The following is a 16,066-nucleotide window of genomic DNA, read 5'->3' as shown; positions in this document are numbered from 1 at the left end:
TTTCTTGTCTAAATTCTCCCAGTTTGGAAAAAAAAAAAAAAAGCTAGAATTCACACTTCTTTTATAACTCTGAAGCCTTTAGTCTCCCCAGTCACCTTGCTAAACCTCTTTTCTCTTCATCATATGTCATTCCATAGTCATTTCCTACTCTGGGTAACTGGTAGAGCACTAGCTGAGATCCTGACTCTTATTAAAATATTAAGTATATATTATTATAGCTCACAAGGCTCTATCCTTCCCCACCTCCAATTTCCTCTCCAATGAGGCAGCCACTTTCCAGGCTTAGCTTTTCTGCCTGCTGTTTACTTCTTCATCTCTTTCTTAATTTTTCAGTTTTAGTGCCAATTGACCTTTCACTGTGGAATTTGAGGATTTAGTTTACTTTACATCCTCTTCCTTCATCTTCCAAATATAATTATATCATAGTTTTTAAGTTAAATCAGTATTCAATTCACTGAATAGCTATGTAAATTGTTATCATTGCTGAGCTCTGGAGTAACATTTCACTTCTTGCATCATTTTTTGTTTGTTTGTTTTCCATGCAGTTAATCCTTGTTTCGTTTTGGGGTTTACATAGTTTTCTATGTATCTGTCATTAATCTGCCCCCAACTCTTCTTAAACATATTAAGTAATCTGTAGTTGGTTGGTTTGTTTCTTAACTTAGAGGTATCCCTCATCTAACCCTCTGTTCTGCTTTAATCACGACTGCTGCAAAGCTGTCATTTTAGGATTTCCTTTCAATATCATCCCATGTGTTCCCTTTAACACTCTTCTTTGAATTCGTTTTGATTCCTTTCTGTATTTTGGATGCCTTGCATATCTTGACTGTAGGATCTCTTCCTTTAGTCTTCCTTGGTTAGATTCCTTAGTTTTTTGAAGTACATCATCCAAACGCTATCAAGGAAAGAGTACAAGAGAAGTAGATAGTATATTTTAAGAATCTTTGCATGTCTGAAAATATTTTCATTTCATAATTTAGCTGGAGATGTAGTTTGAGCTTGAAAATAATTTGCCCTTAAAATTTTGAAGGCATTGTTCCAAGGTCTTCTAATATCTTCTGTCATGCACCTAGTGTTCCTGAGGAGTACAAAGCCCATTTTGTTCTTAATTCTTTTATGTGACCTGTTTAATCTCCTTGAAAGTTTTTAGAATTTATTTTTTATTTCTGATGTTCTAATAATTCATGTGAAGGTATCTTCATGATTTTATTATTTGGATGGCAGCTTACTGAGACATTTCATTCTGGAAACTTAAATCTCTGAAATTTTTTTGTATTGTTTTCTTGATAATTTGTTCTCTTCATATTCTCTGTTCTGTTTCAAACTTTTTTTGTTCATTTTTAATACCTAGTGCCTAGCACCATGTCTGACACATTGTAAGAGCTCATTAAATTAACATCTCCAGTTCAGATCTTAAATTTCTTGCCCTTGTCCTAGAATCTTTGTTGTTGTAATTTCCTTTCTCTTTGTTGTACTTTCTGTGCAATTTCCTTATCTTTGAATCCTTGTATTAATACTCTTTAGTCATTTTTCTTCTTTGAATATTTCTTTTTCTGGCAGCATTTACTTCTGAGATTATTCCATATATTATTTTTAGAAGTTTCCTTTTTTTTCTGTAATTTTAGTGAGATATAGTCACATACCATATAATCCATCCAAAATATACATTCAGTGTCTCACACTATCATCATCTAGTTGTGTAGTCATCATCACACTCAATTTTAGACCATTTTCATTACTCCAAAAAGAAAAGTAACAGACACACAGAAATAAAAACAGAAAACCCAAAATACCCCATACTCCTTATCCTCCCTATTGTTGATGCCTAATATTGGTGTGGTACATTTGTTACTGTTGATGAAAAAATATGAAGATATTACTGTTAACTATACTGCTAACTTTTTCCCATATACCACTCTATTATTAACTCTTTGTACAAGTGTCATACATTTGTACTAGTTCATGAAAGAACTTAGATATATTTGTAGTGTTAATCATAAACAACGTCCACCACAAGGTGGTGTGTTATACAATCCCATATTTTAACCTCTAGCTTTCCTTCTGTTGGCATACATGACTCCAAACAGCCCCTTTCAGCCAAATTCACCTACGATTCAGCACTGTTACTTATAATCCCAATAATGAGCTACCCTCACCTCTATCCATTTCCAAACATTGAAGTTTAACCTTCTTAAAAATTCTGTAAATATTAGGTAACTGCTCCCCATTCTCTAGCCTCATGCTATCTCCTGGTAACCTATATTCTAGATATTGATTCCATGAGTATGTTCATTATATTTAGTTCATTTTAGTGAGATCATACAATTTTTGTTCTTTTGTGTCTGACTTATTTCATGTAACATAATGTCTTCAAGGTTCATCCATGTTGTTGTATGCTTCAGGACTTCATTCCTTCTTACTGTTGGGTAATGTATATACCACATTTTGTTTATCAATTCATTGGTTGGTGGACACTTGGATTGTTTCCATCTTTTGGCAATTGTGAATAATGTCGCTGTGAACTTTGGTCATTTGTCCAAATGTCTGTTCTTGTCCCTGCTTTCAGATCTTTTGGGTATATACCAAGTAATGAAATTGCTGGGTTATAAGGCAACTTAATATTTAGTTTTCTGAGGAACCACCAAACAGTCTTCCACAGTGGTTGTACCATTTTACATTCTTACCAGCAGTGAATAAGTGTTTCTATTCTCCACATCCTCTCTAATACTTGTAGTTTTCTGTTTGTTTAATAGTGACCATTCTAATAGGTGTGAAATGATATCTCATTGTGGTTTTGATTTGCATTTCCCTAATAACTAATGAAGATGAACATCTTTTCATGTGGTTTTTAGCCATTTGCATTTCCTCTTAGAGAAATACCTCATCATGTCTTTTGCCCATTTTATAATTGGGTTGTTTGTCTTTTTGTTGTTGAGTTGTAGGATTTCTTTATATATACTGGATATCAAACACTTAAAAGATATGTGGTTTCCAAATATCTTTTCCCACTGAGTTGCCTGCATTTCCACCCTTTTGACAAAGTCCTTTGAAGCACAGAAGTTTTCAGTCTTGAGGAGGTCCCATTTATGTTTTTTCTTTTGTTGCTTGTGCTTTGGGTATAAGGTCTAAGAAGGAACCTCCTATCACTAGGTCTTGAAGATGTTTCCCTATATTTTCTTCTAGGAATTTTATGGTACTCTCTCTTATATTTAGGTCTTTGATCCACTTGGAGTTAATTTTTGTGTAGGGTGTGACATAGGGGACCCCTTTCATTGTTTTGGATATGGATATCCAGTTTGGCTGACACCATTTATTAAAGCGACTGTTCAGTTCCAGTTCAGTTGATTCCGTAGCCTTGTCAAAGATCAATTGACTATGGATCAGAGGGTCTATTTCTGAGCTCTCAATTCTATTCCATTGATCAATACATCTATCTTTATGCCAGTACCATGCTGTTTTGACCACTCTGACCTGACTTACAATAAGCTTGAAAGTCAGGTAATGAGTCCTCCCACTCATTGTTTTTCAGGAGGTTTTTGGCTATTCGAGTCCCCTTTCCCTTCCAAATAAATTTGATAACTGAAGTTTTTCCAGTTTTGCAAAGTGGGTTATTAGAATTTTGATTGATATTATGTTGAATCTGTAGATCAATTTGGGTAGAATTGACATCCTAAGGACATTTAGCCTTACTTTCCATGAACATAGAATGTCCACCTATTTAGGTCTTCTTTGATTTCTTTTTACTGTGTTTTGTAGTTTTCTGTGTACACGTCTTTTACATCCTTGTTTAAATTTATTCATAGATACTTGATTCTTTTAGTTGCTGTTGTGAATGGAATTTTTTTAATTACCTCCTCAGATAGCTCATTGCTGGTGTGTAGAACCACTACTGATTTTTGCATGTTGATCTTGTATCCCACCACTTTGCTGAATTTGTTTATTGTAAAAATCAAGTATCTTTGTCATAGTTTTTTCAGGATTTTCCAAATATAGGTTCATATCATCTGCAAATAATGAGAGTTTTACTTCTTCCTGTCCAATTTGGATGCCTTTCATTTCTTTTTCTTGCCTAATTGCTCTAGCTAGACCTTCTAGCACATGTCTCTTCTAGCATCTGTGTCTCGTTCCTAGTCTTAGAGGGAAGGCTTTCGGTCTCTCACCGTTGAGTATGATGTTAGCGCTTTCTTATATGCCCTTTATGATGGTGAGGAAGCTTCCTTCGATTCCTACTTTTTCAAGTGTTTTTATCAAGAAAGGATGCTGAATTTGTAGAATGCCTTTTCAGCGTCAATCGAGATGTTCATGTGATATTTCCCTTACAATTTGTTAATTTGTTGTATTACATTAATTGATTTAAGTAGTGTTCCCTTCAATTTTTTGCAAGAGTTTGAGCAGAAATGGTGTTAATTCTTCTTGGAATGCCTGGTAAAATTCCCCCTGTGAAGCTATCTGGTCCTGGGCATTTCTTTGTAGGGAGGTTTTGATGACTGACTGAATCTCATTACTTGTGGTTGGTTTGTTGAGGTCTTCTGTTTCTTCTTGAGTCGGTATAAGTTCTTTGTGTATTTCTAAGAAAAGTATCCATTTCATCTAAGTTGAGTAGTGTTCTCTTGATTGCTTTTTTTGTTCTCCATTTCATTTACTTCTGCTCTAGTCTTTGTTACTTACTTTCTTCTCCTTGCTTTGGGATTAGTTTGTTGCTCTTTCTCTCGTTTCTCCAGTTGTTCAGTTCAGTCTTTGGTTTTAGCTCTTTCTTCCTTTTTAATGTAGGCCTTTAGGGCTATAAATTTCTCTCTCAACACCACCTTCACTGCATCCTGTAAGTTTTGGTATGTTGTATTCTCATTTCCTTTTGTCTCAAGATATTTCTGATTTCTCTTGCAATTTCTTCTTTGACCCATTGTTCGGGTTTGCTAATGCCACTGTTATGCAAAATACCAGAAATGGATTGACTTTTAAGGGGGGTTTATTTGGTTACAATATTACAGTCTTAAGGCCATCCAAGGTAAGGCATCCACAACAGGGTGCCTTCACTGGAGAAAGGCCATTGGCATCTGGAAAACTTATTAGCTGGGAAGGCACATGGCTGGCGTCTGCTTGCTCCCAGGTTGCATTTCAAAATGATGTTCTCCAAAATGTCAGTGTCACCTTTCAATGGCTGTTTTCAAAATGTCTCTCTTAAATTGCAGCTGCTCTGAGGTCCTTCTGTTAGCTTTTATAGGGTTCCAGTGAACTAATCAAGACCCACGCTGAATGGGCAGGGCCATACCTCCATGGAAATCAGCCAATCAAACGTCACACCCTAACCAAAGGTATCATGTACAGTTGGGTGGGTCACATCTCCATGGAAACAACTGAATCCCAATATCCCACGAAACTGGATTAAAAGATCATGGCTTTTTCTTGGGGGACATAATACATCCAAACTGGCACACCTACTGATTGTTTAAGAGTGTTGTTAAATCTCCATATATTTGTGAAATTTCTGGTTCTCCAGTGGTTATTGATTTCCAGCTTTATCCCATTATGATCAAAGAAAGTGTTTGAATAATTTCAGTCCTTTTGAATTTATTAGGACCTGTTTTGTGCCCTGTTTTGAGCACTTGAGAAGAATGTATATCCTGCTGTTTTGATTTGCAAACAATAATGGGAAAAAAGGCTGGGGTATCTATACTAATATCAGACAAAATAAACTTTAAATGCAAAAATGTTATAAGAGACAAAGAAAGGCAGTATATATTAATAAAAGGGACAATTCACCAAGAAGAAATAACAATCATGAATATTTATACACTTTATCAGGGTGCTCCAAAGTACATGAGGCAAACCCTGGCAAAACTGAAAGGAGTAATAGACATTTCTAAAATAATAGTGGGAAACTTCAACACACCACTGTCTTTAACAGATATAAAATCTAGTCAGAAGATAAATAAGGAAATAGAGATAACTGAATTAGACCTAACAGACATTGATAGTTTCCTTCTTTTGAATTTGAATTTCTTTTTAAAAATTTTTCTATTTTATCTCTTTCCTGGGTTCTTTTTCTTTTCTTTATTTTAATTTTCCATGTTTAAGATTTTCCTGAAATGTCTACTGACTCAAGGCTATGTACTCATATATGACTGTGGCATTAAAAAGCTGATTTTCACCCCTTTGTGCTTGAGCATGTAGAGACTGATTGGTGGTCATCACTGCAGTGTGATCTTCCTGGAAGAGTTCATTGCTGCTGCCACTTATCAGGTCTTGTTTCTTGGTTTTCCCCAGAAGGGAATCTTCTCCTTTCTTTCTGTGCATTAATAAAATTACTTTGCTGCCATGTTCTGATAGTTTACTGGTTATAGTCAGCTGGGGAATCACCCTGAGAATGGGGTAGGTTTGGGAATCTAAGGTGTATCTGTTTCTTATTCAGATTTTCAGTTATTCTTCCTTTTTGTAATCCCTCATGCACCCCACTTTCAAAAGGACCTGCTAATTTCAGTTCTTAAAAATATCTGGGGTTCTGCAACATGACCAACCTGTAACTTAGGTTTCAGCTTTTTCTGTTTGGTAAGTGTTTTATTACTATTCTGTCTGTTCTCTAGCTTCCAAAATTTTGTTGCTGCTCTCTCCTCTCTATTTGTACTTATGGAAGTTCTTCTTTCTTTTAATCCTCTTACTATCTTTTTAGTTGACTTCATGAAAAAGCAGTAATAAATGCATGTATGCATTCTGCCATATTTGAAAAGCGTATGTCCTTTTTTTTACAGGAATATTGTTTTTAGAAAATTTTTATTAAGGAGCATACATTTAAACACTCACTGATTGAGCCACTCAATAAGTATTTGTTAATTTTCTGAGATGTACCAAATATTGTGCTTAGAGTCAGATCAATTTTGAAGATAACAGACATTTTCCTTGCCTTCACAGAATTAAAGATCTCTTTGGGAGGGGAAAAAAGACTTTAAATGAACCCAGATAAGTGTGTAATTATAAATTGTGAAACCTTACATTAAACATTAAATGAACCCAAATAAGTGGGTAATTATAAATTGTGAAAAACAGAGTATTAAAGGGGTAACTATACGAGGTCCACAATTTAGTCATGGGATCAGGAAGACCTCAAAAAGTAGAAGATCTTCAAGTGGAAATTTGGAAAATGAGCAGTAGTTATCAAGGCCAAGAGTGAAAGAAAACATCTTTCCTGGAAAGGACTTGAGAGGGACAAAGATCTGGGGGCATTTAAAGAAGTGAAGAATAAGTCCAGTGTGGATGGAGCTTAGAAAGCAAAGGGAAACATAGTGTGAGATTTAGTTGAGGAAGCATTTAGGAGCTGAATCATTCAGAGCTTTTTAGACCACGTTCAGAAGTTGTCTTTTATCATAAGAGCAGTATTGTATGGGAAATCGCTGAAGGATTTTTAAGCAGAGGAATGGCAGGCTAAATATCATTCTAGTGCCCTAAATGGGTTCCAGATTCTTAGATATCAAATGAGGAAACTAGGTAGAAGGCTATTCCAGTAGTCCAAGGGAGAGATGTTCACATAGGGTATTAATGTTGGAGATAGAACAGTTTTAAGAAATCTATTTAGGAGTTGGACTAGTCAGGATTTGCTGAATGACTGTATGGAAGTAAGAGGAAGAAGATGGTACTGGAATGATTTGCACTTTGACTTGAGCTTTTCCCTTCAGGTCCGTAGTGTAGTCTTCTAACCATTTCACTTGCCTAACGTTCCCTTGTTTTTATAGAAATTCTTCCATAATATTATCTATCAAATACTAATCACCAGGTACTTTTCATACATTACTTCTAATCCTCACAACAACCAGAAGAGTTAGTTCTCATTCCTATTGTACAGACAGGGAACTGGGGGCTCTAAAAGATGGGCTAATTTAATTTGCCCAAGAAAACAAAGCTTATAATTATCTGAGTTTGAGTTTAAAACTCATATATCTGAATCTAGTTCCTCTGATTTCTTTGGTAACACACTGCCTCCCATTTTATCCTCCTTCTTTACCTTTGACCCTACAGATGCCTTTTCTGTCAGTCAGTCATTACTACTGTAGCATTTGTACACTTGTTAAGTCTTCTCTTATTCCACGGTCAATATCACAGAATACCAAAGCAAACAGTATTTTCATCAAATATCATATCGAGTCACAAAAGGATCTTACCACTCATGCTAGATTCATTCAGCACTTTTCTTAAACTATTCTCTCATCTGGATTACCATCATTATTATTTAAGAGCCCCTGGTCCTCCAGTTACTAAATCTTGACCAGTTCTGTCCAATAGAACTTTCAGTGATGACGGAAATGTTTTATGTCTGTGGTTTCTGATTCTGTAGCCACTAGCCACATGTGGCTCTTGAATAATGGGGAGAGATGGAGACTATCACTGAGGAACTAAATTTTAAATTTTATTTAATTTTAATTATTTTATATTTACCACATGTGAGTAGTGGCTACTGTATTGGAAAACACAGATCTAACCAGGGGTTGGCAAACTTTTTCTTAAAGGGCCAGATAATAAATATTTCACTCCTGCACACCATGCAGTCTCTGTCACAAGTACTCGTAAGTACTCACCTCTACAATAGTACCTCACAAGCAGCCGTAGACAGTATGTAAATGAGTGAGTATGGCTGTGTTCCAATAAAACTTTAATCACAAAAACAGGCACAGGGCTGCAGGCTATGTTTTACCAACTCCTGGAACTATTCCCTTACCATATTCATTAAATCCTGACAACAATCCCATTAAGTAGCTATGATCATTTCCCTTATTTTACAGTTCATACTCTGTGATACTACATGTGTGTGTATATATTTCCTTCATGACAATATGAAGATGTAGATACAGATATAGATAGACAGATATTAGGTTAGAGTCATCTTTTATCATGGGAGATGAGTCCAAGGCATCTATCTTTAGCAGGCTTCCTTAAGTCATTTTGATCTGCAGCAGTGTTTGGGAACCAATAACTTACTTTGTTTCCCTAATCACTTCCCTCATCTTACTGTGTTACCACTTTTATATCTCTCTTCTTTTCTTGTCCATTTTTAAAAATTCAGTTTAATTTTCCCATTTAAATTAAAGTTCCAATTCTGGAACAGGAAAAATGTGAGTGATTACTTTCATATTTTCTTTCAGTCCTGGAATCAAGTTGTCAGACCAAGAAATTATTTCTGAAGAATGAAATTTATGAAATAGAATCAGCCCAGTGGGAGATAATGGAAAGACTTACAAGACATGACCTTCGGTGCTCTAGTTTCAGAGATGATTGGGACTGTAATGGCCAGTTTGAGAAACAACATGGCTCTCAAGAGGAGAATTTCAGCCAATTGATATTCACTCATGAAGGCATGCCCACTTTCAGTCATCCATCCTTTACATTACAACAAATCATTAATAATAAAGAGAAGTACTGTGAAACTAAGGAATATGGGAAAACCTTTAGACATGGCTCACAGCTTAGCACACATCAGATAATTCATGCCATTGAGAAACCCTACCAGTGTAAGGAATGTGGAAAGACCTTTAGACATCCCTCAAGACTCGCTCATCATCAGAAAATTCATACTGGCAAGAAACCCTTTGAATGTAAGGAATGTGGAAAAACCTTCATTTGTGGCTCAGACCTTACCCGACATCACAGAATTCACACTGGTGAGAAGCCCTATGAATGTAAGGAATGTGGAAAAGCTTTTAGTAGTGGCTCAAACTTTACTCGACATCAGAGAATTCACACTGGAGAGAAGCCCTATGAATGCAAAGAATGTGGAAAGGCCTTTAGTAGTGGTTCAAACTTTACCCAACATCAGAGGATTCATACTGGGGAGAAACCTTATGAATGTAAGGAATGTGGCAATGCCTTTAGTCAGAGCTCACAACTTATTAAACATCAGAGAATTCATACTGGTGAGAAACCCTATGAGTGTAAGGAATGTGAAAAAGCTTTTCGTTCTGGTTCAGATCTTACTCGACATCAGAGAATTCATACTGGTGAGAAACCCTATGAATGTAAGATATGTGGGAAGGCCTATTCTCAGAGCTCACAACTTATTAGTCATCATAGAATTCATACTGGTGAGAAACCCTATGAATATAGGGAATGTGGGAAGACCTTTAGTTATGGTTCACAGCTTATTCAACATCAAAATTTGTACTGGTGAGAAATAGAATATATAAGATGTGTGAGAAAGTTTTTAATTATGGCTCAAAACTCTTAAGCATCAAGGAATTTATCTTGATAATAATCCATATAAATAGAATAATGTAAAAATATCTTGTTTGTTTACTACAACTAACTCAACTTGAGAAAATTCAAGCAAATTCACCCTATGAATAGAATACATTTTGTAAGCCCTTTAAAAGAAAGTCATGTTTCTCTTGACAATAGATAATTAAGCTAGTAAATATTGAAATTGAAAGCACTTTTTACATCTTTCTAACCTTATCTTAAATATTAGAGAATTCATGCTAAAATGTAATCCTTTCAATTTAATTTACTCTTTTCCCATAATTTGTCTATAATTGTTTAATTCTTAATTTTTAATCCATCTGAAATTTATTTGACTGTAAAGTCCATAATGTTTACATCATAGAATGTAAAATACTCTTATTTTTAAAATGCTTTTAATACCTGAGAGAAGTGACCCCCTTATTTTTGAAGATTGTTTATTCATTTTTATTTTTACAATATTAAGACTTTCTTTTTGTAAAATCATTCATCATCAACTTTTCATTTATTAAATAGGAATCCTTTAATAGCTTCATGGTGTTTCCTTGTGTTGCTCTAATATCATTTTATCAAATCCCTATTGATGGATAGTGTGGTTCCTTCAAACTTTTTGCCACTATATACAGTGCCCTGATGGACATTCTCCATAGGCCATCCTTATATCTTGTTATTTTTCTTTAATTGCTGAGATGATTCATGCATATATTTTCCTTATAAAAAGATCTAAACATTACAAATAAGGCAAAAGTACCCTTTGACCACCATCACTTTACCCACTTCCCTTCTCAAAGGATGCCATTATCATCCATTTATTGTTTATTAATCTTCTTGATCATTTTTCTGTTTTTATACATGTGTGTCTCTGTAGAATTATAAAATGAAGATAATTGTAATACCTACCTCATAATGTTGATTGATGGTTAAATGAATTAAGGTATATAAAGAGCTTAAAACTGCCTGTCATATAATAAATACATTTTCACTGAATATTAGTCATTGTTGTTATATTCATCATTGTCGTCAGTATCATTGTTGAAGGAGTTTTAACTGTAATGTAGACTCCATTTAATATCAGGCAGGGTATTCATGGTGAAGAAAGAGACTTTGAGGGTAATGAATTAAGAAAAATTTCCTTAATCATTTATTCTGTTGAACATGGAAACATCCTGGTGGTGAGGAGAGTAATGTGTGGGAAGGACGGTGTCTTTTTGCTACATCATACAATATTAATATAAAACTTTCTTTGAAAGAAACAAGAATATAGACAAAACATTGGTGGTGCTATGAAGGAAAAAATACAAAAAGAAACAGCATTACATTTTAGAAATGGATAAAACCTTTTTCAGTCATATAAAAGTAGACACCTCATTTTACCACTTTAAATAATCGTGATGTCTGAAATGGATTAGGAGAGCACAAAAAAGAAAGCAATGTTCCAGTATCATCAGAAGATGTATGCAAGCATCCTGAACAAATTAGCAAATTCTAGGTATCTATTAAAAGAGTAGTAGAAATGAAACTGGTTGGGACATAGCTAAAGAGGATACCTACTGCCCAGATGCTGTGAGGAAATGTAGGCCCTGTTTTGCCAACTCTTCTGACTTTTTTAGAAATAAAAAATTTTTTTGCATGTGATATCTCTCACCTTTTAAATAGTAGCTCTAATTTAAAAACAAAAAACACTTTGAAGACCAAAGAAGATATATTGGCTCTGCTAGTAGCAAGTGGACATGGATCACTTCTGTTCCAGACCCTGAAGCAGTGAGTATGCAAAATCCTCAGAGGGATTTTTAAAATTGCAAATTCCATGACCTCAATCACATTTGTTCTGATAAGGTAAGTTTGGGAGGGATTTTTAAAATTGCAAATTCCATGACCTCAATCACATTTGTTCTGATAAGGTAAGTTTGGGAGGAAAGAGGAGTAGTACAATGCAAGATAATTTATCCAGAATTTTTAACCAGAATTTTTTGGGTGTGAACTGTTTCAAATTAACAGTATTTCCAAAGATTAGCTAAACTTTAAGCATAAAGATTTATTTTATAAAAAGGTCTTGATCCAGCCCCAGTATTTTCTCCAGTTTTGTTGTTTATTCTAAGAATCACGTTGATTTTAAAAATGGGATGTATTATGTGTTGTGTATCTCTTTTAACTATATACACACAACTGAAGAAAGTTTTTAAGGAGTTAACCTATCAAGAAAAAATAGCCAGAACCACCTCAATTTTGTACTAGCAGCATATATGTTCTGAAATTACATACTCGGTTCTAGTCTGGAGGTTGGCAAACGTTTTTGTAAAGGGTCAAATAGTAAATACTTTAGCCTATGTGGACCATTCTGTTTCTGCCGTAACTGCTCAGTTCTGCCATTGTAGTGTGGAAGCCTAGTAAAAGTCTCCTAGGAGACACTGAAGTTAAAAAAAAATATATCACAATTTAGCCTTGTTTAGGTTTAGGTTAGTGTTTTAAGATGGGCCTTTTCTGGGCCTCAATTTTCTTCCTAAGCAAGCAGCTTCCTACATTGGATGGCTACCATTCTGTGGAAGGATAATCCATATAGTTAGTTATCACAGATCTTTCCTCCATGCGCCATGCTCTTTTTCCTGAGATCTCATGTGAATATTTGTTTTAACGTGGAGTTACTTTATGTTTTACAGACATAAAGAAGTAAAATATTTCCTAATCAATTTGAGAAAATTAAAGTAAGCAAAACATCTGCAAATGGGAAAATTATTCTGCTTTGCATTACTATCAGAGTAACAGCCAAATAAAATTTTACTTCCTTTTGTGCATTTGTCTTAATAATTCTTCATCTAAAATTACAGAGGTAGCACATTTTCCCATAAACCAGTGAAACAATACCAATAAAATGAAAAAAACATGTCTCTGTCCCTTTCATCCCTCACTCCCTCCCCCTGTCCATTTTATTCTGAGTACTGTTTAAACCTTGTGTATATCCTCCATGTATTTCTTCATGCTCAAACATTAACAGGCAAATAAATGATTTATTTTCTCATATTCTTAAAAGAAGGATGATACTTTATGTGTTTCTCTGTTTTTTGCATTTTTGCATTCAACTGGATATTTTGGATTTCCCTTCAGGTCAGTGGATGATGATTTAACTTAGTCTTTTTTAATGGTTATGGTATATTCCAGAGTATTGTTATTCCCATACGTGTTCAACCATTTTCCCAATTATAGTATTTCATACTGTTTACTCTTCTTTGCCACTGAAAAGCAACACTGCAATAAACATTCTAATACTATAATCTTGTCTATTTTATTTCTAGAAAATATATTTCCCAAACTGTTTTCAATGTATCCTGTATTTCTTGGGAAAATATTTCTCACCTTAGTTCACTCAGGGATAAAGTTTTTCATATATGTGTTTATGTGGATGTATACACACATACATAGATTTAAGTGTTTAATCCATTAGGAATTGATTACTGTATGTGGTATGATACAGGATTACAGCTTTGTTTCCATCCAGAAAACAAAGCCAGTTACGCCAGAACAAATTATTAAAGTATTCATCTTTTTTCTAATGAATTAAAATACCCAACTTTGTCATTTATTAAATGCTTATATACTCAGATCTATTTCTCTGCCCTGTTTTCCAGCTATCTTTGAATTACACTTTTCAGTATCTTTTATTATTTGGAAATAAAGGTAAAGATTATTATATATTATTTGGAAATAAAGAGAAATGTTTCTTCAAAAGACTTTTTAATTATTTTATCCAGCTTCAATTAAAGACTCATTGGGAATATATTTTGAATTGTATTCAATTTAAATTCAGAGTATACTAAATGAATGCATAATTAAATTCAGTAAATATTAACTAATACATGTATATCTTGAAATTTCTTTTGTAATTCCTTCTCACCCTTTAATACCCATATAGCATAATGCTTCAGAATACATATAATCTCTTAGTAATAATCTGAAGTCTAATATATTTTATTCTGATACTGATTAATCTTTGTGAGAACCATGCCTAGACACATAGTGGTCAAACTCAAACAACAAGAACAAGGAGAGAGTTTTAGAAACTGTACAGAGATAAATAATTTATGTTCAAGTGAGCCCCAATATGATTGTCAATTTCTCATCAGAAACCATGGAAGTAAGAAGGCAATGGGAGAGGACCTAAGATGGCGGCTAGCAGAGACAGGGCAAAAAAACACCTCTGTGAAAAATACTAGATAAAAGCCAGAAAGTGACCCAGAACACCAGATCCAGCAATGCACCAGCTGGACAAGGTCTGCTAAATCCACAGGGACCATGAACTTGGTGAAACTGGGAGTCTGCATTCTGAAATGAGTAAGCTGCTGAATATCCAGCAGCCACACTGCAGTGTGGGGAAACCAAGGGTTGGCGTTTGGAGGTGGACTAGTTCTTTTTTTAAAAAAACCCAAAAGCGGCTGCAGATATGGCAGCGAGAACCGCACAGTGAAGCGCAGCAGGAATGGGCTGTGCTAAAGCCTCAATATCTGGCATGGAAGGTAGCCTTTTGCACACCCGCTGCTAATTGTCTCTGAGTGAGGCAGGCAGGGGTTAGCCAAAAGGGGAAAAAAACCACACCCCTTGCAGCCATCTTCCCGGTGGGCTGGGAACACTTCTGCCTGGCCCCGGGGCCACAGCCCAGAGCTGCACCAAGAAACCCAGTGTGATGGGGGGAGTTTCCAGTAGCGTGCGCACATGCCACAGTGTCAGGCACCCACAGTGTCAGGCACCCACAGCTAATTGTCCCGGAGTTGGGAAGGTGGAGCTGTGCAAAAAGGGGGAAATTGGCATGCCCCATTCAGCCATCCTTAGAGCAGGCCAGGAATGCACCTACACAGCCCAACAGCCCAGAACTTCCCTTGAGGGATGGCACACACTTGTGATGTAGCACTGCCTTCCCTCAACAGAGGCCCTAGAAGGGCATGGCTTTGAAGAGGGACCCATTAGGAAATCCCAGGGACCCTAAGCCAATACCAAGGACTTGTGGATCTGTGGCAAGACTGAAATGAATGTTTAGACTCTTGGAACAGCCTTAAATCTCCAGGAAAACCTGGGAGGTTTGCTTATTGAAGCTGCCCTCCCTCCCTAGCCTCTCAGACATGCCCCACATTCAGGGACAGCACCAACAACACACCCAAACTTGGTGTGCCAATTGGACCCCACAAGAATTAGATCCCCACACACCACAAAGACAAAGTTGGGGAGAACTGACTTAGGGGAATAGGTGACTTCCGGATGCCATCTGCTGGTTAGTTAGAGAAAGTGTACGCCACCAAGCAGTAGATCTGACAAATTAGAGACTCGTCCTTGAATAATCATATATCCTAAAAGAACCCTATCAAGTAAAGCAAATGCCAAGAGGCCAAAAACAACAGAAAATTTTAAAGCATATGATAAAACCAGATGATATGGATAACCCAAACATCCAAATCAAAAGGTCAGAGGAGACACAGTACTTGGAGCAATTAAAGAACTAAAGACAAACAATGAGAGCATGGCACAGGATATAAAGGACATGAAGAAGACCCTAGAAGAGCATAAAGAAGAAATTTCAAGAGTAAATAAAAAAATAGATGATCTTATGGAAATAAACTGTTGACCAAACAAAAAAGATTCTGGATACTCATAGCACAAGACTAGTGGAAGCTGAAAAATGAATCGGTGACCTTGAGGACCACAGAAAGGAAAATGGAAGAACAAAAGAAAGAATGGGCAAAAAAATGAAAAAAATTGAAATGGACCTCAGGGATATGACAGATAAAATAAAAGGTCTAAATATAAGATTCATTGGTGTCCCAGAAGGGGAAGAGAAGGGTAAAGGTCTAGAAAGTGTATTCAA

General features: G+C 35.6%; 1 protein-coding gene across 3 annotated transcripts in view; it reads left to right on the top strand.

Moving 5' to 3' along the window:
* The window catches only part of LOC119521687 (zinc finger protein 566), a 43,361-nt gene extending 29,636 nt beyond the window's left edge, over positions 1-13,725 (top strand). For all 3 annotated transcript variants that reach the window (XM_037820260.1, XM_037820263.1, XM_037820262.1), the window contains one exon: positions 9,129-13,725. In XM_037820260.1, coding sequence (XP_037676188.1) covers positions 9,129-10,150 — 1,022 coding nt within the window. In that variant the 3' untranslated portion in view covers positions 10,151-13,725. The remainder of the gene's footprint in view (positions 1-9,128) is intronic.
* The last annotated feature ends 2,341 nt before the right edge of the window (positions 13,726-16,066 follow it).

Source organism: Choloepus didactylus, chromosome 27 (assembly GCF_015220235.1).
Source record: "Choloepus didactylus isolate mChoDid1 chromosome 27, mChoDid1.pri, whole genome shotgun sequence".
Classification (NCBI taxonomy): Eukaryota; Metazoa; Chordata; class Mammalia; order Pilosa; family Megalonychidae; genus Choloepus; species Choloepus didactylus.
The sequence above is the reverse complement of the archived record's forward strand: the minus strand, read 5'-3'. Positions and strand labels throughout refer to the sequence as shown.